The sequence below is a fragment of the Polyodon spathula genome, chromosome 2 (assembly GCF_017654505.1).
Source record: "Polyodon spathula isolate WHYD16114869_AA chromosome 2, ASM1765450v1, whole genome shotgun sequence".
In the NCBI taxonomy this organism is placed as follows: domain Eukaryota; kingdom Metazoa; phylum Chordata; class Actinopteri; order Acipenseriformes; family Polyodontidae; genus Polyodon; species Polyodon spathula.
The window spans coordinates 71,669,219-71,693,963 of NC_054535.1; the positions used below are offsets into that span (position 1 = coordinate 71,669,219).

General features: G+C 36.2%; 1 protein-coding gene across 1 annotated transcript; it reads left to right on the forward strand.

Annotated features, from left to right (window-relative positions):
• The first annotated feature begins 668 nt into the window (after positions 1-668).
• Positions 669-24,745, forward strand: prkg2 (protein kinase cGMP-dependent 2). Its single transcript, XM_041228339.1, has 19 exons — positions 669-867; positions 3,020-3,532; positions 5,001-5,167; positions 6,632-6,745; positions 8,410-8,515; positions 9,354-9,417; positions 10,747-10,824; positions 11,516-11,610; positions 12,333-12,401; positions 13,106-13,204; positions 15,008-15,158; positions 15,518-15,654; positions 16,088-16,177; positions 17,132-17,273; positions 17,491-17,654; positions 18,156-18,278; positions 18,794-18,856; positions 22,481-22,547; positions 23,119-24,745. Exons 2-19 carry the CDS (start codon positions 3,033-3,035, stop codon positions 23,212-23,214), a joined length of 2,325 nt encoding a protein of 774 aa, XP_041084273.1. The 5' UTR covers positions 669-867; positions 3,020-3,032; the 3' UTR covers positions 23,215-24,745.

The following is a 24,745-nucleotide window of genomic DNA, read 5'->3' on the forward strand; positions in this document are numbered from 1 at the left end:
TGTCAGCGTTTTACAATTAGATGTAATAAAACTGGAACAGTTCTTATTTTTAGACCCATATATAAGGGTAATAATATAGATAAAATAAGCTAAACATTTATTTTAAAGATAAAACTCAATCGCAACAAGCAAATAAAGTATACCTGTGGCCTTACACACCTTTTTTTTGCAAACGGATGCACTTCTGAATATAGCACTACACCACTGCTAACCAGAAGAGTAAAGGAGGACACGGACCAGCCAGATGTTGTGCGCTTGAGAATCACCTGTCCCGCGTAATTATGGCGGTTGAGATGCCTACTTACCTTACCACCGCGGACGCTTTGGAGTAGACACACCGGCATGTCTGAAGGAAAAGTTAACTGTACACAGGAATAAAGCAACTGAGCTTTTATAACTTCCACAAAATACCCAATGTGTCGGTCCCCGTGAATGCGTTTAATATTATTCAATTCAGCAGTAGTAGCTGCAATTATCAACGCCAAAATATTAACAGAAACGATTGTTATGCCATGCTCTTTAGTAGACACACGTCGTGAACTGGTTCAGATTATTACTTCTGGATGGGCAGTTAAGAGTTACTCAATACAGGGAGTCAGTAATGTAATATTGATAGATGCTGGCGGAAATGCACTGCCCTAGTACAGTCGAGGTACGACGTACTTCAGTGCAGAGTCCAGTCAATCAACAACCACAGACAGAGAAGGACGTCAACACACAGTAAAACAGTTGTCTGCAGAAAACCAGTTTTATAAGATTAACAAGACGTTTTCCTGAGATTTTAAGAAGCAAACTTTTAGTTTTGTCCTTATATTCTCAAAATCTAGTATTAATGAGGACTGGAGTTCATACACTGCCAGGCTAACGGTAAGTAAAACTGCAGTATTTATAATCTGTATTGAAAAAAAAAAAAAAAAAAAAAGCTTCCAATAACGAATATAAAATAAAAATAATAATAATAATACATCCGTAAAAAAACTGACACAACTAAATAAATAGTTAAGTGTATTCGTTTTATTTAGTTTGGTTGTATCTAAGTTATTTTGCAAAAATGGTTTGGCTACAACGATGCAGTTTTCTAAGTGACAGACCGCAGTTGGATGAGTGACACTAAATTATGTTGGTTGGTCTTGCGATACACGAAATAATATGCATGCATTTATTTTATTTTTGTTATTACTGTAAGGGTTCGTTTTAACGTCATTGCAGTTCAATATTACCACAGTATATGATACATGTATTTACCGTATTGACACATTTCAGGGATTCATAGTTTTTGTATTAGCATTATGCACTGCTTTTACTTTTGCACACTGTAAAATACATTAGTCACACTTAACATGCCTCCCAAACGCACCGATCAAAACTGCAGCTTAAGAGAAATGTATAGCACAATGCATATCCCTGAGATAACGTGCGATGCTTGATTTTCTAAAAATAAATAAATAAATGCTTTTTGAAAATCTGTGAAGAGGTAGCCTTTTCAATTATCTTTTAACTGATGATTGCAAACAAAATCAGTGTCCTAGATTACTACGCCCCGTATAACACATAAAACACATACTGTATACAAATTCGTTTTAGTATTTTTAATAGCAAAATAAAAATAAAAAAATGCAATTTATTTGTTATTTCAATGATTCGTGCCCTTACTAGAACACTAGATTCCTACTATGTATATGTTCAAGATAATACCTTTCATTATGTACACAAATGTATTGTAGTAAGTTTATTTTGAGCTTTCTGGTGAAATATAGCCCCTCCCCTTTGAAAATAAAACTGAGTGCACGGGGCTTTGTATTACAGAGAATGAAACTAACTAGAACCCTGGAAATCAGTACATTAGTATTATGTCAGTAAGAATGTTAACACGAGTCTGGGAATTAATTAATTGTTAAAGGATTAACAGAAGTTTACAGCATTATTGCTGTTTATTCTATTAGCACACACACACACGCAGGTGGCAAAGGATTTATTCATACTTGAGGACAAGCACCTATGATCCCTGCATACAAGATACAAGTTTTGAAAGCCTGTTACCCCGTGCAGACAATTACAGAATGTAGCTGGAACAAGTTTTGATATATATTTTTTTAAATTAGCATAAATTGGTATAATCTACACAAGCCTTCAAGCCCACATAGCTAGCGATGTTATCTGATTTGAAATAACAGCACAAAGAACCATTTGTCAAGAAAGGGGCAGCTTTTATTCAATCATTTTCATAAAGTTTAAGTAGAAATCTACTGAGGTTTTGATTTTGCACTAAGTCAATATAACAATAAAAGCTACAAAATAGTATAATTCATAATATACATTGCTCCATAAATTGCATAATTCATATATATTTCCAAATGTTTTTTTTTTTTTTGTTCCCACAGATAAAATGTAGTTGTATGCAATACATATTTGTGGCTGGGACTTTCTGTTATTATGATGACATAAACATATAAGGATTTTTAATGTTACTGTACATATTGCTGTCAGACATCACAAGATGGGCTGATGGAGCAGCATGAGAGATCATAAAACAAAAAGACTATGGCTTGGGTATAGTATGTGATACTGTACATGGAACTCTTATTCCCATAAGCCTGAGGGTTGGATCCTCTAAGTAGTCCCTTGGCGAATGTGGGTCAAGTTTCCAAGGCAGACATAGCTCAACTCAATCCATCAATGAGTGTTTTAAAAATAATTAGTTCAATTCAAAGAACATGCCATATCCTAGACACTGTTTGAACTCAGGATCTGTGTTGTCTCCATAGTGCTTGGATCTAAAGAGGACCCTGAACTAGAACAGTACTGTGTTTTCTCTTTAATAAAATCTATAAATAGCAGAGAAAATGTCAAACTATTCCTTAGTACCATAAATTGAAAGGACAATGTATACATTTCAGTAAAGGATAAAGAACCTAAATGACACCACAGCACTTAGATGGATAAAATCAATACTCACTGTAAATCCAAAGAAGTCCTAACCATTGCACATCAGCTAAAAGCTTGTCTTTCTTTTCCACAGCCCAACATATATAATGGGGAATGGATTAGTGAAACCCAAACAGCTGAAGCAGCCTGACGGGACCCTGGTAACCCTCTCCATTAACAGCAACGGAAACAAGCTGTTCCAGGAAGGTACTGACGACATTCTCAAAACCAAAGTTGCAGACCTGGAAAAGGAAAGCAAAAGAAAAGATGAAGAGATGCGGGACAAGGATTACAAAATCAAAGGACTGACGGAACACCTTTCCAAGCAGACCACAACCATTTCTGAGCTTACAGAAGAGCTGCAGAACAAGTGCATTCAGCTGAACAAGCTCCAGGATGTGATCAAAACTCAAGGTGGAAATAGCCTTTACCCCTCACCACTGAAAGCCAGGATCAACCAGCAGGTCAGTTGTTTGTTTAAAGAAACCCTGAACAGAAGAAAGGGAGCCAAAGAAGGGGTCTCGGCAGAGCCCACATCGAGGACGTACGGCTCCAGCAAGCTGCCCAAGTTTTCCTTTGAAAAGGTTAGAGTTCGTAAGGATTCAAGGTATGTTTTTATCACTTTTGGGCTGGGGGGACATGCTAGACTGAATCCTAGTTCAACGTTATGCTGCACAAGCTAAAATGTTTTGCTTTACAATTTGACCATTGCAACTGGTTTGACCACTGCCTAGCTTACCAGATATTCTTCTCATAAGCTTGTCATCAATTTAAGGAAAACAACTTGGCTAAGGGAACATCCACACACACAACTGTGATGCAAGTACACCAGCAAGTTAAGCTTTCATTATGAAACATACTGAACACCAAAGGGCGTGATTTGAAATTTGAGCAGTATCAATATTTGAAATTCTGAATCGTGGAAGTGTGGTAAACAGCTTCAGCTGTTGTTGTGAATCCTGTAGCAAAAAAGTCCTTGAATGAATCAAATCACATTTTAACACAAGACTTTATTAAGATAGCGCCCCCCAGCCTAGACTTGCCTCTGTTATCTCCTTAATGAATTAGTCCTACACCAGATTCAATACTGAGTTAATTAGTTAAAATAAATTAATCCAAAGTAGCATGTGTGAAGGCAAATCCAGTGTTCCACACTTCTTGTTCTGGCATTTATGGTTGCTTTCCAAGTGTATATTGAATGAATGATGGTTGAAGTTTTGTTAAGATTGTGTGAAAAGGATGTCTGTTCAAATGAGTGTTTCCCTTTTTGATCTTCTAGTAGCATTAAGTCCTGCATTGCTGTAGGTAAAACAAGTTTGACCGTCTGTCAACACTGCCATGGGGCAGTTAAGGCACACAAATGCCTTGCCCCATCTGCATTTCAGCACATATATAGTAAAGGGAACACTTTCTGTTAATGCAGTCATGTTTGCAACTTACCTCTGTCATTGATCTTCAGATGTCTTTGCAACTACAGACACACTAGAAACTCTCGATTGTCTTCAGTGACTGTTTACAAAAAATCTAGGAGGTTACTGATAAACAAAAAAAATACAGGGCAGCATACATACAATAATGTGAAATCCGTAATAAGAAATATTTGAAATTCTGTGACAGCAGAATAGATGGATAATGTTGCCACAGGGTTTCGTAGACTGATATCCAACTTATTTTAATGATCCTAAATGTAACTTTTTACCACATTGTAATTTTGCAGTTAAACACAGTTTTCCAATAATAAACTATGCATTTACAGTAATTTGTCATGTTGGTCAATAAGTGTTGAATATAATACCAGCTTTGTGAGAGTGACAGTTATGTTCTTAAGCGGTGTGACCAACCATGCCTTTAGGATATGTAATTAAAAAATAAAAATATTTTTCAAGACAGTCTCCATGTAGATCATTGATTCCACTCTCCCATGCATCACTTTGCCACTTTCATCTTTGGGATTTGTAACCGTATTGGAGAGTGCAAAGGGAGTAGGGAAACTAGATAGATACCATTTGCAGTACATGTGATGTGTTTTTGTCACATTCCAGTGGACACTGACAGCTCTTCTCTGCTATTTTTAGTGTGAAAAAGCACATCACTGAGGCTCTCAATAAGAACCAGTTTCTGAAGAGACTGGAGGTGCAGCAGATCAAAGACATGGTGGAGTGCATGTACGAGAGGAACTACCACCAGGGAGATTATGTCATCAAGCAGGGGGAGCCCGGCAATCATCTGTTTGTTGTTGCAGGTAAATCATTTTGTCATGTGAGCATCAGGGCACTACAATCCTAGTCCCTGAAATGCATTGTCTTAGAAAATGGTTTACACAAGCACGTTGGCCATTCTACAGTATATTATATACACACCATTATACATTTTACATTTCAGTGTTATTAAAAGTAGATCATTATATTTAGCACTACAATACAATACAAGGGCCTGGAACATAGATGAAACTCTATGTTAAGAAATAGACAAGAATAACTATATTTAAAAGGTGATACGTTTCTTTGTCTATTGTGTAACCTATATAAGGTTTGATTTAGGAAACTACAGACTTTCTAGCTACCAACTTTTTAGGTGACATTTTTTGCTTCGTGCACCAACTTTATTGAGCTCATTTTCAATTAAAATGCATTTTTTGTATTTTGCTGTTTAAAGTCAAGGCGATAAGAGCACTGTAGAATATTACTTTTGTCCTACTCAGTTGTAAACAATTAAACCCTTTGTGAAGCAGTACTGTAAACAGTTCAGAAAATCATTTTGTGACTTTTTATTTGCTGGACGATTGTACAATCCTTTTTTTCATGAATCACACTCTGGCATGTGACTTGTTGCCCCCAGTTCAAATTCTTATGGTGATCTGTATACTAAAATTAGAACATCATCAGTTATTGTTGTTTGGCAGTTCTAGAAATGCGTTTCTGCATTTTGCATCTGCATGCTGGTATTAAATTGTGAGTCATTTGGGTCCATCTGGCCCCATCTGGCTTCACAGATGCAGATTTAATTCTTGTTAATGTTTAAAGTGGCATTGTTCTAATTACCGGTAAGTTAGAGGATTTAAATACAGACCACTAAGATAATTGACAGAAAGTTCCTGGAGAGAGTGTAAAAAGAGGCCTGCTAAAGCAGGAATGAACATCTTCATCACTGTATGGGGTACAGATGTCATTCTTTAGTATTAATAATATGTATGTATTCACTAAGCAAAATACACAGATTGACAGTTAACTCCTGTATATACAAGATAGAGTTATTTTAATGTACAACTTTCTGCTGGAAAGCTAAACTAAAGTACACCATCCTTCAAGTGCCTATGCTAGTGTATTTGATGTTACCAGCAGAAGCCCCCTAGAGTGTAAAATGGTGGCCATTGTAAGCAATTAAAGCAACAGCAGGTATAGTTTGAATATATATTTACTGTCCGTCAAGGCTAGCAGTAACTTCAAATGTATACTAGATGAAATGTGCCATAGGGGTTACGTCTGGTGAACTCATAGCTCTACATGGGCTAAGGTGTATGGCATACAGGACCAGAAAAGCAACATTGCAGAGCCAGTATCGGGGCCTGCATGACTGCATTCTGAGTCACATCACTCCTGCATCATTCCTGTTGAATCACAGCTAATAAACATTACACTGTAATACACATAACTGCAAGAAACAAATAATGATTTGTGTTTTTTTACATTTTTTATTCTTTTTACAGAGGGCAAACTGGATGTCTTTCAACAGAGCAAGTTTTTAACAACAATGTCGGTGTGGACAGCATTCGGTGAATTAGCGATTTTATATAACTGCACAAGGACGGCATCTGTCAGAGGTATTGACTGGCTTTTCAGGCAGACACTTAGTTTTCAAATGAAAGGCAGAGTCTATGTGGTTGACTTTACAGTTCAAAGCTTTGAAAGTCTGTTTATCACTAAAAAAACAGAATACAGCTCCACACTGTAGACCTGTTTTGAATCAAAGGCAAATTAAATAGTTATTTTATAAAACTAGACAGAAACAAACACAAATTTAATTACTGTGCATAGTATAATTCTAGGGTTAGTTGCAGGGAGGAGCAGTTATTTATTTATTTTCTTAATAGGATTGTTTTTAATTTTATAATGTTAAAATTATTTTATTAATTGCTGACAATTTGAATTTCCCTTTGCATTTGTAGTTTGGTCTCATTTGTCCAGAGATACCTGTCATAATAAGTTTAACAGGTTTTGAGGTTGACATTCTATTTAAGTACAGAAAATCTGGGGGTTTAAAGGCATACTTTATATAGTATTTGATTCATTACCTGTTAAATGTCATATGTGTGTTCTCTCCGTTGTATTTTTGATAGTTTCTGCTTACCAGGTTTAGTACAAGATTGACCTACCAGTAACTGTACATAACCTTAGGATTCGCAAACAATTATTGACAAAAACAAAAAAAAATGTTAACGCTATTAACCAGGAATTGGATGTTATGCAACAAGAAACATAAGCACTGCGGTCTAAATGAAATACTCCCAACCAGCAGTCCTTCATCAGATTCTGGGAAAAGGGACCACATTTCAACAGGGTCAACCCAGTTCAGACAGCTAATTAGATATTGATCCTTGACTGGATTATAGCCACTACAAATTAGTTAATGTTCTATTATTGTTTATAGATGCATATTTGCATGCCTGTATGCTATGTATTTAATTGGATTTAACTAGGTTTTCATTTGGCATAAAGAAGAATAAATGAGCAATAGTCTGTGAGCCATACATTTGCGTCATCACTGCCAATGCTTGCAGACTATTGGGATACAATTATAATTAAAACAAAATAAACCTAACATAACCATTAACAAGACCATTGTGTTAAACAGCAGTAGAAACATAACTGGTTTGGGACACATTGCACATTGATCCTGACACTGATATAGAAATGTGTGGGATTTACAGGATGTATTGGTTCATATTACAGGGTTAGAAACTCACACAGAACTCCTTATGCTAGAACTATTATAGAACAGACAAGGAGCCAGGATTTATTAGACCTCTCTTAAATATCATCTGAACTAATAACTTCAGAAATTCAACATGGATTATTTGATTGTATTAAAGTAATGCTTTCAATTTTAATGTAATCTTAACAGACACTTTTTATTGTGGTAACAGTTTAAAGTTGAAGGACCCTGTCATTATACTGTACCAAGGTAATAAAAGAAACTTGCTTAATCCTTTTTTTTTGACAATAACATGAAGCAACCACTGACAAGAACTACAACCTGAAATGGTGACTTCTGCTGAATCTGCAAGGCAGCCCTCCAAGACAGCTACCCACAACATGTTCCTGTTACACAATTGAAAGCAGCTTTTGTTTCTGTAGGGAAGCCTCTGTTTTGTTGCTACAGTGTCTGATGGAGGGGAGAGGTTAAATGAGCTCTGCTTAGCAATGCCTAGGCCAGTTATACAGCGTGCAAGAGTAATGTTTCATGAGCATGCATGTCTTGTTGCAGCTGTCAGCCATGTCAAGACGTGGGCCCTGGACCGGGAGGTGTTCCAGAACATCATGAGGAGGACGGCACAAGCCAGGCATGAGCAGTACAGGAACTTCCTGCGAAGGTAAACACAAGCCACGCATGAGCAGTACATGAACTTCCTCTGAAGGAGTGAGCAGATAACACCAAACTACCATTCCATAAAGTCTGTACCAGCGCTTTGCCTTTTGGCGATTGTATATATCATTATATTTTTTGTCGTTCCTAACTGTTTGGTTTAGTCATCTATCTTAACAAGAAATGTGAGATATGAAATCTTTTCATTACTTTCTGTTTTGCCCTTTTTTCCATGATCGCCATGGAAACCAAAAGCTCAGAAGTCAGATGGTGGTAAATCTGTGTTGATATAAGTACTGTGTGTACTGTAAAAAAGAAAAATAAAACACCAATATGTGTAGAAAATACATTGCATTTGTTCAAGTCGACCATCAATTTGACCCTTACTGGTCAGGCACCTGACAAATACAGGCTGAAACCTTCTAAGATGGGCCCTTGCTTAAAATCTATTGCTAGGTTTGTCATGTGGAAAAAGGAGATTGGCTTGATCAGGAACTGGTTTGCAGTGGTGGGACGACATTCACATTGATAGATAAAGTTGGATAATTAAAAATATATATATATATGTATAATAATTTATGTCTAGCTCACGAATCAAAGTCACACTCACCCGCACACTTAACCTGTGCATGGTTTGATTTAAAAAATTGAAATTGAAAGAGAGGGAACTTGGGCAGGACTTAATAGTTAGACAGCTACAGTAAGGGGCAGTATGCAAGTAGAAAGGATTAAACTGTAGATGAATTGATTAAATTCTGCTCTCCAATCAGTTTAACGACTTGCCACGTGGCTGGAGCAGCGTTTTAATATTACATTAATAACCCTTTTTTTCTTTAATTTTTAAGTGTTTCATTGTTCACCAACCTACCCGAAGACAAACTTAGCAAGATTGTTGACTGCTTGGAAGTAGTAAGTGTCCTACTGCACACAATGTATTTTGGCTTAAAATCAAACATCCTTATTTGACGTATAACACAGCAATTAAGCAATGAACAATCTGGTACACTACAATCACAAAAAGTCTGCGAAAGTGTCAGTTTTGTCATTGTCAATACAAATGTCTCTCTGTAATAGTAATTTAACAGCTTACACTTCAAGGACATTCCATTATTGGCAGGTCCCTGGGGCTGTTCATAAGAATTATTCACTCATTCTGAATAGACATGAGTGCACCTGATCTCAAGGGGGTGTTGACTGCGAAACATAGTACAGTCACAGATGTTGTAAGTTAATAATTCAGATAATATTGAATTATATTATTAAATAGCATAGAAAAAAAGGATTTTTAATTAGTGACTGAGAAACACAATACCCAGCGGTGTGGCTGTCAACAGATTCAGATCTGCAGGATATGACTAGAATGATTTTATGTTTATTAGCTGTGTTTTGTTGCTGCTTCAGCATTACCACTTGTGAATGAGTTTGAAACAGTAGCTGAGGTAGTTTACTGAACATTGTGTGTACCAATGTGACCAATGTGGCAACCAATACATTTCCTCTTTGGAATTTCAAGATTACATTGTTAAAATGAGTTACTATATAAACCATAAACATAAAAAGCAACATAATCTGGTAGATGTAATTGTGCCACCCACAGTTTTCAAACATGATCATGCAGTATTTGTACAGACATCAGAAATTGAAGGGTTAAGAACAGAATTCACACATTAAACATCTTTATGGAATGCTTTAGTAGTCTTTGAGGTCTAAGAACTTTATAATTCCTGATATGTTCCCTGTTTGCCGCATCTCTGAAGATTAGCCCCAGATTAACAGTTTAAATAAATGCTTTAATACATCTTGCAGAACTAAAAGCCCCCACACACCATACCCCTGCATGTCATATGTATCCTCTTGGTGTTTATAAAGAATATTCATCCTGTCCTAATTACAGTAAAGTACAGAGGAACTGCTATGAGCTAATTCAATGATCCTTGTGGTTTGGAAGGATTATATGAAAGATAAAGCAAATATCAGCAGTTTAGCCAATGGGGGGGGGGGGGGGGGGGGGGTCTACAAAAATTGTGAGATTTTCTAATAGGTGGAGATAGAGTAAATACTATACATTTTCTGCTGAAAGAGTAAAAACATATTTTTAGATCTTATTGAGTGTGAATTGCATGACCACCACTACAGTCTTATTCAATCTACTGTCTAGCGGAAATGCAGGCAGCAGCTTGCCTTGTGCTATGGAATAATCAATGTCTTAATTAAGATGCTTATTTCCTCTGCTGCCAGGAATATTATGACAAAGGGGATTACATCATAAGGGAAGGAGAGGAAGGAAGCACTTTCTACATTATTACCAAAGGAAAGGTAATACTGTACCTACATCTGATTCTGCCTATCCCCTTGAATACACACTGAGTTTAGAGCCCACATCCCACATCCCATGTATTCAGTGTCTCAGTGCACAGATCCCAGACACAGTTTATTTTGCAATTTGACACCCAGAGAGTTCAGAGAGCACTTTGACTCTTTCCTGCTCAGCTTTGTGTTCAGGGACTGTGATATTGTCTGATGTAAATGGTTTACAGAATCGTTTAGGGAGTTGTAAGCAATTAGACATCTGAGAGTGAATCAGGAGCCATCAGTCTTTGTAATTTAAAAGCTGTTAGGGACAGTGAAGCATGTTTAGCCAGGAGGGAGTAAGCACTGTATGATGACAATATTAAAATGTCTGCTAATGTTGATTCTCATTCAAACTTGTCCCGACAATGGCTTTATATGAAAATATTCTGAATTATTCAGAATGTTTGCTTTTTTTTCCAAAAACACATGGCTCTTTTCACAAAATTGAAATTAAAAGATTAAATACATAAGAAGAAACATGAATATTTTCAAAAACTTAACCAAACTTAAAAACATTTAAAAAGAGATATGCCTTAAAAAGAAAATTAATTTTCTTTTTCTCATTTCTAGACCTCTGTGCGGGTCTACTTAGCTTCTATTTGCTTCTGTTGTACTCTTAACACCTGTTGTATTCTCAACTCATATTATTTTAAAGGTTAATGTGACCCAGAGTACAGACGGCCATGCTGAACCTCAGATGATAAAGACTTTGCAAAGAGGGGATTACTTTGGTGAAAAAGCCCTGATCAGGTTAGCTTGCCGCTACTTCCATCATATTGCAAGATTAATCCCTACTTTAGTCTTAATATAATTGTTTCAGGTTTCAAAAGGCTTAACATGTAGGTTATGTGAATTAGACAGTAACTTTCAGTTTGTAAAATATTTTTTTTCAGTGTTAAACTTGATTTTCTTTTTTAAATTCAGTGAAACATGATTAATAGAATTGTGTTTTCCTTCACAGAACCACGTTTCTTTTATTATATCAAACGATTTGCTCAAAACTTATTGTTTATTAGGCAAGCCTTGAGTATTATTTCTGGTGGCCCATATGTCTGTATATCGGTATGTCTAGAGTTTTATGTATAGATACGTGACTGCTTATCCAGTTGTGATTAAACTTGTTTAAGACAGTCGTTTGTCAAGTTATTGAAAGTATCAGAACCCTCTGATATAAGAAGATGCCTATCTGTCTGTCTATACACGTCACACTGTTCATATGCACATATGGTGGTTGTAGGTGATGGTGTTCCACTCTTATGATATTGGTAACTCTAATGTTTAATATTTACTGTGCAGACATGGCAGGGAATAAATGTTAATGACATATTTGTTGGATGTAAAAAGCGGCTTGTTCTCAAGAACGGTCTGAATATGATTTCACTTGAAGCCCTAAGAGTTAAATAGCCAGGCTTCATATTTCAAAGTGTGTTTGATGTAGTTCTGATGTGTTTCTCAACGTATCTCTTTCACAGTGATGATTTCAGGTCAGCAAACATAACAGCTGATGAAAACGATGTGGAGTGCCTGGTTATAGACCGAGAGTAAGTAGTGCTGTAGCTGTGGCCTGACAATGCAAGGGGGCCTCAGTTCTCAAGAGCTTCCTATTAGCATGATAAACATCAAAGCACTGCCATTGATTAAATACGTTCAGGCTCCTGTTTTTCACGTATTACATAAGTTGTCTGGTGTTGTAGGACGTGACAGTGCAATATTGAACACAACAGCAAACTGTGACAGTCCAGCTTTTACTGTTTGATATAAAATGTACAAAACTGTTAGTTTCTGTTTCTCATCTCATCAAAATAAATCATGTGTTCGGATTTCAGGACCTAGAAAAGTAGTAATGCCAGTTTATTCAACATGTTGAATTCTAAAGCCCCTGTTATTAACAGCTGCTAATTTTGCACTCTAATTACTTCAATCATCTAAAGGGAACACATGCAGCATGAGGCATTTTAATCTGTGATGCAAGCTATTTCTAAATCTGTGACGCTTAATGCATAACCAGCAGCGTTTCTCCTTGAGAACCAACATGTGTCATGTTTTTTGAGGTATAAGCCTAATCAAACCCTATTCTGCAGTTCAGAGATTGGTAAAACATTCAAACTGTAAGAGATGGATGCATAGGCCAACATAAAAGGCTTACCAGCCACTCAATGACAATGATATCGCTCTACGTGATCCTGTCGATCTTTAATGTATTTCTTTGATGTTCTTAAAGTTTGGTTTTGTCTCTTCTTACTAGGACATTTAATCAGACTGTTGGGACATTTGATGAACTCCAAACATATCTTCAAGGATATGTGGAAAATCTGACTAGAGATGATGAGAAAAGACATGCCAAGTATGTATGCTAACAAGTTCTGGACATGTTGATCAACATTCACCCTTTCGATACTGGCCCAACTGTAGCAGCTTCTAAAAATAACAAATAACAAAATGAACAACAACTGTTTTCAGATCAGTTGAATTTGGAAGAATATTGTATTGAAATGTTGGTTCTGTGCCATACTGTATGAGTATTATGACATAGGGAGGAAAAAACAGGCATGTGTTGAAAAGAGGTATTTGGAAATATTTTCTCAAGTAGTAAATCAGTAAGAAAACAATTCTGGATATTGTAAGTCAAAGTTCACGTGGGAATTATAGCTAGCGACTTCCTACACTGTAAATCGAGTGGCTTATTGCTTTTTTCAACAGGATGTCCCAAGGGAAACCAACATTTATAAAGATAAACTTTATAAATCTAAAAGATCTAAATGTAATATAATGTCTGGGTGAATTGTACCGTATATACTGTACTTTATGTTTTATAACAGTTTAGGTATGCCCTCATTTTTTAAATGTGAAATACTTTAGGTTTTTCCAAGCCATCTTTCTTATAGCGTCACTAGCAAGGATGTTACTCCCGTTTTATTTTTCCACTGCTTCCACCATGTGTGAACAGGACAGCGTCACTGGCAAGGATGTTACTACAGGAAGAGAAACTGAGACACAGAAGTGCAGGGTAAAGCACCAGTGCACATGTTTAATTCACAAACACAACACTAGACAAAAACACATTAACAAATATACGGCACAAGGGCCAAAACTAAAGGTCTATACAAAAGTCACAAACAATACAGGACAGCACAGCACCGCACAGCACAGCAACACAACTTCACCAACTAACAACAATATTAATTCTACACTTAACACCCATGATTACCCTTTTTATACACCTGTGACTGGAGCCTAACTAATCATTCCCACTTGTGTTCTGTCAGGGAGGAGTTTAACCCCTTCCCTGCTATCCCAATATCTCCCCCCACCCTCCCCACACACACACGCATGCACACGCACACGCACACAGACACACACACACACTCCAGCGGGACTTTCACCCTGCCACAGCAGCCTGTTTAATATTTTTTGGTTAGGAATAATTAAAGTTAGGTACTTAGCTTTGTAGGGAAATTGAGTTTATTAAACGATCTAAGTATAATCTATACAACCATAGATATTGAAACCTAAAGCAACAGCATATAACTGCAAAACAGTTTCCACTGTGTCCTTATTGATAATTATACCTCTTGGACTTCAGATGGATTATAGTTTCAAACACAACAAAAGGATGGTTTAAAACAGCATTCATTTATTTTTGATGGTTCTGTGACGTGATGCCAGTACTGAACTTAGAGCCACCACTGAGATGCAGCTCCATGCCATTTTGATCTCTGACGAAGGTCGTCTTTCACCAGGATGGCACAGTCAAACACACAGCATGGGGTTGTATTGATCAGATGCAGCCCTTTCTTTTTATCACCACTGTGTGTTTGTGATGTTTACTTGCACTTGATCTTGCTGGATTGATCACCTTTGTAAATGTTATTAAACCCCCAGACGTGTAAGCGCAGGGATGGAAATAATTGAATATGGAAAATTTATTGAATATGGTCTGTATTTAAAACATTCCATTTTCACCTACCCATTCCTGCCATAAACAAAACTACCAAACATAGTTTTACTTTCATTTATAAAAAATGTTAAATATTCAACGGAGAAAGATACAGTAACCTTGTTGCACCCAACTTTCCTCATAACCCTAATTGTAGAAATGCAGGCAGCAGACTCCTAGCACATATCAAGCATGTTTTACTTTATTTAGGAGCTCAACCTGTGCTCGATGGACCCCGGATATTTCACTGGAGATGATTCAGTTAAAGGAGAAGGTTTCCGGCTTTTCATCAACGTCTCCTTTCCAAAACCTGGAGGTTATTGCCACACTCGGAGTAGGTGGCTTTGGGAGGGTGGAATTGGTAAGATGGTGATCCTCACACGAGTCAGTCCCTCTCAATTCAACTCCTGGACTTTTGAAGACATGTCTGAATAAACAATTAAATAAGGTTATTTTCCAATAAATTTCTAAAAGGAAGATTCCTCCTGGATTATATATATATATATATATATATAGATATATATAATATATATAGGTATATATATAATATATATATATATATGATCATGACACTCGGCTATACCCAACCAAATGGGTAACATTGTAACCGTCGGCGTTGACTCGGCAGAATTGGGTATATTGTAACTGTAAGCGCTTAGGTACAGATATATAAAGCAAGCCCGTCTTAATTGCCGACTGATTGCCCATGTTTCATTGTAGGTGAAAGTTAAGAATGAAGAGGTCACATTTGCCATGAAATGCATCAAGAAAAAACACATTGTTGACAACAGACAAGAAGAGCACATCCATTCAGAGAGAATGATTCTGCAAGAGGCTTTTTGTCCATTTATTGTAAAGTAGGTTTTTATCTAAAGTGGGATTATTGTGATTGAATTGTATTGGTTTTTGTAGAGTGTACCAGAATATAAGTATGTGGCACTTTTTGTTTGTTTGTTTGTTTTAAATGACATTCAAATTTCTCATACTGGGAAATGCAAAACAACACTGAAAGGTTATCTGTCACAGACCAGTCCACGCAGAAAAAAAATCCCATAAAAATGAAGAAACTTCTAGGTAAATGTCTAAGTGGATATCTTCATCGTATATCATTTCTGTAAACATATGCACATGGGTGTGTCATACAGAGCCAGGCATGTGCACCAATATAATACAGTACAAAATAAATATATACCATGTTAAACGTTTCAAAACACTGTAAATGAGTACGATCATACAAACTCAATCTAAATGAAAGTCATATCGTGATAGAACCTATTGTACCTTTCACAGGTTGTATCGTACTTTTAAAGACAATAAATATGTTTACATGTTGCTGGAAGCCTGTCTTGGAGGGGAAATCTGGAGCATGTTAAGGGATAGGTAAGTATCTGACTGGCTGCATCGTGTTGGTATAACATGTCTCAGAAGTTACATTATTTCAGAGTTCACCTCACCTACAACACTGAATATCTTACATTATCCATAACTTCCAATAGCTGTAATACAAACCTGGCACTGTCGTGACATGGAGGCAATAGCGCAATGGCTAATTTTTTTGTCTAGTTCAAGAAACCATACCGTCTTCTTAATAGATACATTTCTAGAGTTCACATTTATGGTGTTCACATTTATGTTGGCAGTAACGTGGAGTATTTGAAAGCACAAATGTGGATTGTTGATGTAGTATTTATGGCATTATAGTTGCTGCAGTCCTGCTACTGAACATTTACAAATATATTATAGAAAGCAGACAAAAAGCTGATATTAACATGCATTTTGTTCATACAGAATGTCTTTCAATGTTTAGGTGTTTTGAATTAGTATGAGATCTATAGCTCTGGCCAAAAGGTTTGCATCACCTAGAATTTTAGGATTGAGACATAATTAAAACATTTAACATCATGCAATCAAAGAAACTACAAAGTGTTATTGCAAAAGTCTACCAGAAGCCGTAATAGAACTGCGGTATTTCATGTTAGATTTCGAAATGTCACATTTTTTTTATTTTTGTCAACTTTTTGTTAAGTACAATATATTGAAAACTACAAAGCGGTATATAATTTAATATGTTAAGGTAATATTATTAAGCAGATTTCATTTGATGCTATGAAGCAAAATGGGTTAATTCTATAGGGTGATGCAACACTGCTGGCCATAGCTGTACACGCTCTGTGAAATGAAAAGGGTAGTTGCTTCTACTAAGTTCCAATTGGGTCACCTATTGATTTTTTAATAGAGGAACCAGACCAAGTGTAAGCATCCATAATTCAATGTAGTTCAGATGTGACCTGCTATAGATACTGAATCGCTGTATATATTGTCCTGGTTTTACAGGGGGAGTTTTGATGAATCTACAGCAAAGCTTTGTGTTGGTTGTGTAACGGAAGCTTTTGAATACCTGCACCAGAATGGGATCATCTACAGAGACCTGAAGCCAGAGAATCTAATGGTGGACTCAGAGGGATACGTTAAACTGGTAGATCTGACAGTTGGTTATCCGTAACTAAATCGGGTGTTGTATGCCATCTTTTACGTCCTGATTTTTGAAGTTTATGGAATTAAATGTGCAGAACACATCTTCCTGATGTCACTGCCTTTTTTGTACTCCCTATTGTTTCACGAAGTAGAGTGATCCAGTGCCATGTACATTCTGTGTTCAAAGCAGATGAGCTTACAGGTTTGTTTTCTTTTAGGTGGATTTTGGCTTTGCTAAGAAGATTGGGTCTGGCCAAAAAACATGGACATTCTGTGGAACCCCTGAATATGTAGCTCCTGAGATCATTCTTAACAAAGGGCATGATTTCAGTGTTGATTTCTGGTCACTGGGAATCCTGGTGTTTGAACTCCTAACTGGCAGGTGAGGTTTGTTTTGCTTTAGAATGCACAAATCACATTTCTGTCTTTTAAAATACTTGTATAAAAGCGAGAGTTTATCCGATTTATAGCAAATTGCATAAACTTTTATAGAAGGCTGCGGGTTTATGATAAACTTTGGTGAAGACTGGTACAAAGGGCAGTTAACGTGTTCTCCTTGTTGTGAGACAGACAGATGGGCAAGGTCAGCGCATAAGGTTCCTACATTTTTGAATGATCAGTCTTGTTTATTTATGTTCCTTATATTGAATTCATAAATATAATTATACTGACAATTAAAAAAACACAAGAACGTACATTAATCAGCATTTGATGCTGGTACTTAAATGTCTACATAAAGAAAGACGGTTGACAAAATGCATGAACATTTCATTGTTACAGACTTCAATCTGAATTTGGGGAAAAAGTATCATGGTACCTTCAGGCTGATGTTGTCCTAATACATGTGGTACATGTGCTACTCCTCTTTTATTGTTTTCAACAGCCCACCATTTTCTGGGGCTGATCAGATGATGACCTACAACCTTATACTGAAAGGCATAGAGAAAATGGATTTCCCAAAGAAAATAACAAGACGGCCTGAGGACCTGATTCGTAAGCTGTGTCGGTAAGAAACACATTTAACATCAAAGCACAGCAGCAGCAGTACTAACTAACTTGAAGGTTTTCCATTTACTAACTCACAGGGATGGAAATTTTAACTCGTATGGTCATTTCTAAAACCACCTCACTTCAGAAATTCAGCTTTTAAAAGTTGGTGGAAAAGGACATTCATTAGAGTAGTAAGCCTATATAAGAATTTTATAAACAGAAATCTCAGTAGAGAAGAAGTATAGAAAACACACATTATATTAAACGTGTAAGAAATGAAATATTAGGAAAATGAAATTCCTTATGAAAATGGAATTCCTTGTCTTCTATTTTAGGCAATAGTGTATGTTCTTGTAGCTTGAGGCATGGTTATATAACTTTCAAGATCCTTGAATAAATAGACATAACATAGTGGAATGGTTTTTTTTTTAATTATTATTTAGATGCTAGAATGCAGTTTTGTTCATGCAATTGAATGTAATCAATTTTGTCAGATGTTCTCACTTTTAAAGGTTTGTTCTTATATTTTAGACAAAATCCAACTGAGCGTCTGGGAAACCTGAAGAATGGAATAACCGACATTAAGAAGCACCGGTAAGCGTTAACCGATACATTCTGCCCTACTCATCCCATAATACCAACCATTCCAATTCAGTAGATATTTGACTACTATAAATATTACTGCCCATTTATCTGCATGTAGCCATTGATCAGTATATATATGTGCTACAGTATACAGTGCTTGGAAATTCACAATAGATTGAACTATTGTCCTAACATCCTTACACCACTGTCCAATACTCTCCCTCCGACATGTCAGTCCCGCCCCTTTTCAAAGCAACGTCCATCATCTCCACACTTCAGCAAGAGAAAATGGCTGAATGTAAAAAAACTGCTGAACAGCGATTCTGTGACTTAACAGAAAATTAATTCCAAAACATACTACAAAATAAAGATGCTCCTGACACTAAAATGGTGATTAAAACATCAGTGTCACTGTTTTCTGACTTTCTGAAACTAACAAATTCAACACGACTATGTAAACAAATATGACGGCCAGGATTTAAACTGTATTATGCAGAAGTCAGACGGAGAGCTATACACTGAAAAAACAAACTTTGATAACTATGCGGTATGAACTTCAAAAACATTTTTTGTTGTTTATTTATTTACTTATGCTGTATCTGCTATATTTAAACAAAATATATAAAGTCACATATTTACTATCCAACCTTTCCACACTTTTATTTTCTTGACTGATTAATATATTAAATATGTCCTGCAGACTCATACTAGAAAATTAAATGCCCTGTATATAATCTGGACTGGAGAGGAGGGCCATAGTACAAAATGATTGCCTTGCGTGAAGACTGCGGCTTGGGGCATTTTAGCCCCCTGTCGGTAACAGTAGTCTTCCCTCAGGGCAATCATTTTGCACTATGGCCCTCCTCTCCAGTCCATATTATAGGCTTGCTAATTTTCGATATTGATCAGTAAATCTTGTTAAATGAAAAATTCCCCTAAAATATGAGTTTGACTGAAATAAATAAATAAAGGATAAACGACGGTAAAACCCCTCGCCATTTTTTATTTTCTTACCAAAAATAATCACTTAGAAATCATCTGTAATTTGCGTACTTTTTATACTTACTGTCTGTCCCGCCTCCTTTCCGCTCTGAATGACTAGGAGTCGGTGTAGATTAAGGTATAGGTAGGCTTTTGCTATAGGTATACGGTGACAGTTACTAGTTTGATTTCAAAATGGGGCATAAGAGGAAAACACTTAAGGACAAAGCAGGCCTGTATGCCTTACCTTCCAGAGACTCTGAGTCCGGCTGTGCTGAAGCAGGAGAGTGGGAACTCAGACTCCAAATAATAAGTGTAAGTTAGTTCTGTTCAACTGTCTAATGTTTTGTTCTGTGCGTATTATTTTTACTTGTAAATTTAAGACATATTAATGTGAAAATATACGACGGCGAAGGCCCCAAATAACTCCGTCAAAAGAATTAAACACCATCCTAGATATAGATATTTCTATATATTATTAACTAATATTGATTTCAAGACGACGAACTTATCTTTTTATTTCTAACTTTTTGATTCCAACTCTAGCTTAGTAGCTAACATCGTTCATATATATATATATATAATATATATATATATATATATATATATATATATATATATATATAATAACCAGTACATATCCATCTCTCCTTACAGTATACGAACTCCCTGTTCAATAGGGTTTCATTATGTTTTCTAAAATGCATTTAAAACATCTAAATAGCTTTCTTTATGGTATTGTACAAATCTTGAATTTAAAAAGTGCCTCTCTCATCTCTGTTTCTACACCTCCCTTAAACTCTGTATCTGCTGCTTTTATCATTTCTCGAGCAGTCTTTATCTGCCCTTGATAAAGAAGTCAACAGCACCAGCATCATACAGCAGTATTAAATCCAGAGGATATTCGGGTTCCAAATCACACCCTCATAGCCATACTGCCACATCTCAACAAATATAATTTTATAGTGCAGTCTGTATATCTCTTGGCCATGGGGATACAGTGTGGATACTTGTACATATGTCACACTTCCATTTCATCTAGAGAACCAGAGAACCAGCAGAGTGAAAGCCTGGTAAAGCATGAGTGTGTATTGTAAAGCTCAGAGAAGAATAGTAAAGCATATTCAAGAAAACCAAAACAAACCAAAAAAAAAAAAAAAAAACATGGCAGTCCATGGTAAATGCACAGTATAACCATGGAATTGGCATGGGAAACTGCAAAATGATCATGCAGATTTATTGGGTATACCTACTACTTTTTACTAGCTATATTTTGATTTGTGGTTCTGTCAATGTTTCCTTGCTGTGCTCAGCAGCAGTGCTCATATTCTTCAGCTTTCAGGCAGTGCCTCAGCAGATGGTCTTGTAATGTACCGGAACTCTGTATCCACTCACCTCCTAATATCATGGCACGCTCAGGGAGCAATACGTCATTTATTTAGCATGCCTTGAGGGAGGAAGACCTTTGAGCCTTTAGACCTCAGAGGATTCCAATCAAGCAAACTCGGTTTCTGCTCCTCTTCTTCCTCTTATAAAAAAGTAATTCAGTTCTTAAGAGGAGCAGAGAAGCAGCCCCAGGCCTTCACCTCTGCCTTTGAAGGTTGGTACTGTGAATCGAATATTTGTTTTTTTTTTAACTTAATTCTGAGTCACCCTGCCAGCAGCCATAGAGAATTATACATCGAACATCTTGAAGGTGGTTGAGTCTAATGGACCATGTTTTTCTTTCAATTTCTACATACAGCAAGTACACAGAGATTATAAAGATTATGAAAGTCCGTGGAGGCATCAAGTTTCTATACTACAACCAGGGGTCATGATGGCAAATACTAGTGTTTGAGGAAGGGACATACTGTGTACCTCCTGGCAGATGCAGAACTTCAATTATTTTTTTTGCTAAATCACTGCTCTTGAAATTTCACAATTGTTTGTGTCAGATTTCAAAGTAACAAAAGAGCATTATGTGTGTATCTTTCATTTATTGTTCAAGGTGAATGCTACCATAATATCCTCAATATAGATTGCACTCTTTTTACAAATGTTAAGAGAATCTCTGCATGTCATACACAGGGTGCATGTGTTATTGATGTGGTTCACTATTTTGTGAAAATGACAGTGGATTAATAATATAACGTTTGAAATGGCCTCTGATGGACGTATGAACACATATTTCTTAAGCATGTCATTTTTTATGTACTGTATACCTTATGTAATGTGGTTTGGGGTAAACCCATGTCAGATGCTTTGGTAGATTTGAAAATACTCTGTACATATGATGATTCAATTTGATGTTATACAGCCATTACATTCATTTTTTTTTTTTGATTACTTGGAGGCTACACTTTGATGGTGGTGTCACTTTGAGTTTTTCTGTTTATTCATGTAAAAACATTGCTATCAACTGACTGTTTAAGCAACCACTCATAATGTGTTTTTTTTTTTTTTAACAAGACACCCTTGTCTCAGACACATCACAAGATCACTGAGGTTTCCTTCTTTTTAAGTTTTTGTCCTGACCTTGTCTATAACAGTTCAGAAATGCAACCACTGAAAATACTGGCAGGAAAGCCCATGGTAGTCCTGCTGTATAGGGAACTAGCCATTACAAATATTTTTTTGTGATTTTTTTTTTTTTTTTTTTTTTTTTTGCAGGTGGTTCAATGGATTTAACTGGGAGGGACTGAAAGCTCGAAATATAATATCCCCACTGAAAAGAGAAGTAACTTTTTAAATTTTCTTTATTAACACTTGGTATTTAGGTTCCTTTTCAATATAATGTGCTAATTGTAATTCAATTTTAGTACAGCTCCACATTACTGGGCAACTGACACAATATGCTCTGGAAAAATGCCTTCTTTACAGGGCTGCATTTCTTTTGAGTACATTACACAAAATGACTGTGAGATTACTGTGAGTCATCCTCCTTTGAATGTGATTATCTTGCAAAAACCCAGCCTTTCCATCTCTTATGGCTTAGTTTAAAATAAGAAGTTAATGGAAGGTAATGCAGGCCTCCATTTCATAGTGCTGTGTGAACTTGAAACTTTCCACAAAAACTATAAACATTACAAATCAAGTGTTTAATGAAATATACCCATACTTACACAAAGTTGTCCGTCTATCTGTTCAGTGTCTTAACAAAGTATTTGAAACGGGCTCTACTGTGCTTTTATTGCATATTGTTGAATTTGGATTAAGTAGATAAAAACCTGCATGTTAATCACTGTAACCATATCTATTTTATGAAAGGATCTAAACACTTAACAACCCAATCATTTGCTTTATTCCAGCTGAAAGGGCCTAATGACCACGGTTACTTTGATTACTACCCCCCTGACGAGGACACCCCCCCGGACGAGCTGTCAGGCTGGGATCACGATTTCTGAGAGCTTCTACTGCTCATTTATCAGGGGAACAGAGCCCTAATGATATTCATTGTCGTCATCATCGGTTCATTTTGTACAGTGCAATTCAGGAAACAACGCTGTACAATGAACGAAAGGGATTTACAAAATCTGAGACGGACAAAGAATTATACATATTCAGAGAATGATTATGAAAGAATATAGATTGGAAAGCATGAAGCGTATTCCACCAATGGGGTGCATAAACACTAAGCCAGTGATTAATGGAAAAATAACCAACATTTGTAATTCCGTTCTACACATTTTTGTAACGCCTTTGAAATGCTTATTTTTACTATGGGTCTGTTCTATTGATCTAATCAGCAACATATCCAAGTCCTCTAAATAGAAACCCTTTTCTACCAGTGTCTAACAGTGAGTGTGAATCTCTGAAGTGTATTCCAGTATTCCAGGGCTCTATTTTAAATATTTAAACCGCTGCAGTTCAGATTAACTGATCTGTAAGAGCCATGCCTTTACCACGCCTCGTCATTCCTCTTTGAAAGGAATAGGATTTCAAGATATAAAGCTTGAAGTCGAGGTGAAGAAGTTGTTGGTTGGGGGTTGTCAGATTCTGAAGTGATCATTTATCATTCAGTCTGTGACTGCACCTGCCCCCCTGCATTATTCCATTCCAGCATTATCTCTTGACACTCTAGCTGCCTGTAAGCCATTGGGGCCAGCTTGTATTTATCCATTGGGATTTATTCATGAAAATGTTTTCGTAAATGGCAGGTATTATATGCATACATTGCTGGTACTGTATATAGGTGACATTGCTCCTTCAGTACTGCTGCATGTACATTACTTTCTAATGTAATGTGATACTCTTGCCCTTTATTTCACAGTAAAAGTTGTAGTGTACACATCAAACGATAATGAAGTATGTACTGCTGTGAGTGTGTGTGTGCACTGATGTGGCTACCAGAATTAAGGTATGCTGGCCTTTTTGTTTAAATCATTTCCTCAAGTAAATTCTTATTATGACCATTTCTTCTTGCTTCTAATATTGTAGAATTTGTCTTTGTAAAACAGATTATGCCACTAAGCCAAGTTAGTATGTTAATATAATGCCAGTTTTATATTAATATTTTTTGGCAGTTGTTTCTTGGGTTCTTAAGATTTGTTCCAGATTTCACTTTTGTGTCTTTTAATTTGAAGTCTTATTTTAATGTTAGTTGTTGCTGTTTGATACAAAGCTTAATCTGTTTGATAGATTTGCCCAATTCGTTTTTGACTTTTTGATTGATGTGTTATGGTATAAGGGCTGTTTTATAATGACATTTTCTATACTATTGTAAAGGCACAGGCACAGAAAACTGGGAATGTGTTTTGTATATGTCAGTTGTTTTAAAAAAAAAAAAAAATGTAAATTGTATTCTTTGTGATTTGTCTTAGTAATCAAACAGATATAGATTGCAAAAAACAACATATTATTCTAGAAGCCTACACATTTTTGTCGCTAATATCTCAAACTATTTATTGCCATATTGGGACAAGAATATTTGTTACA

Coding starts and splice junctions, on each gene's coding strand:
- prkg2 (XM_041228339.1), top strand. CDS start 3,033: ATGGGGAATGGATTAGTGAAACCCAAACAGCTGAAGCAGCCTGACGGG. Junction 8,516..9,353: donor TACAGGAACTTCCTGCGAAG/GTAAACACAAGC, acceptor TTAATTTTTAAG/TGTTTCATTGTTCACCAACC. Junction 15,655..16,087: donor TTTTGTCCATTTATTGTAAA/GTAGGTTTTTAT, acceptor TACCTTTCACAG/GTTGTATCGTACTTTTAAAG.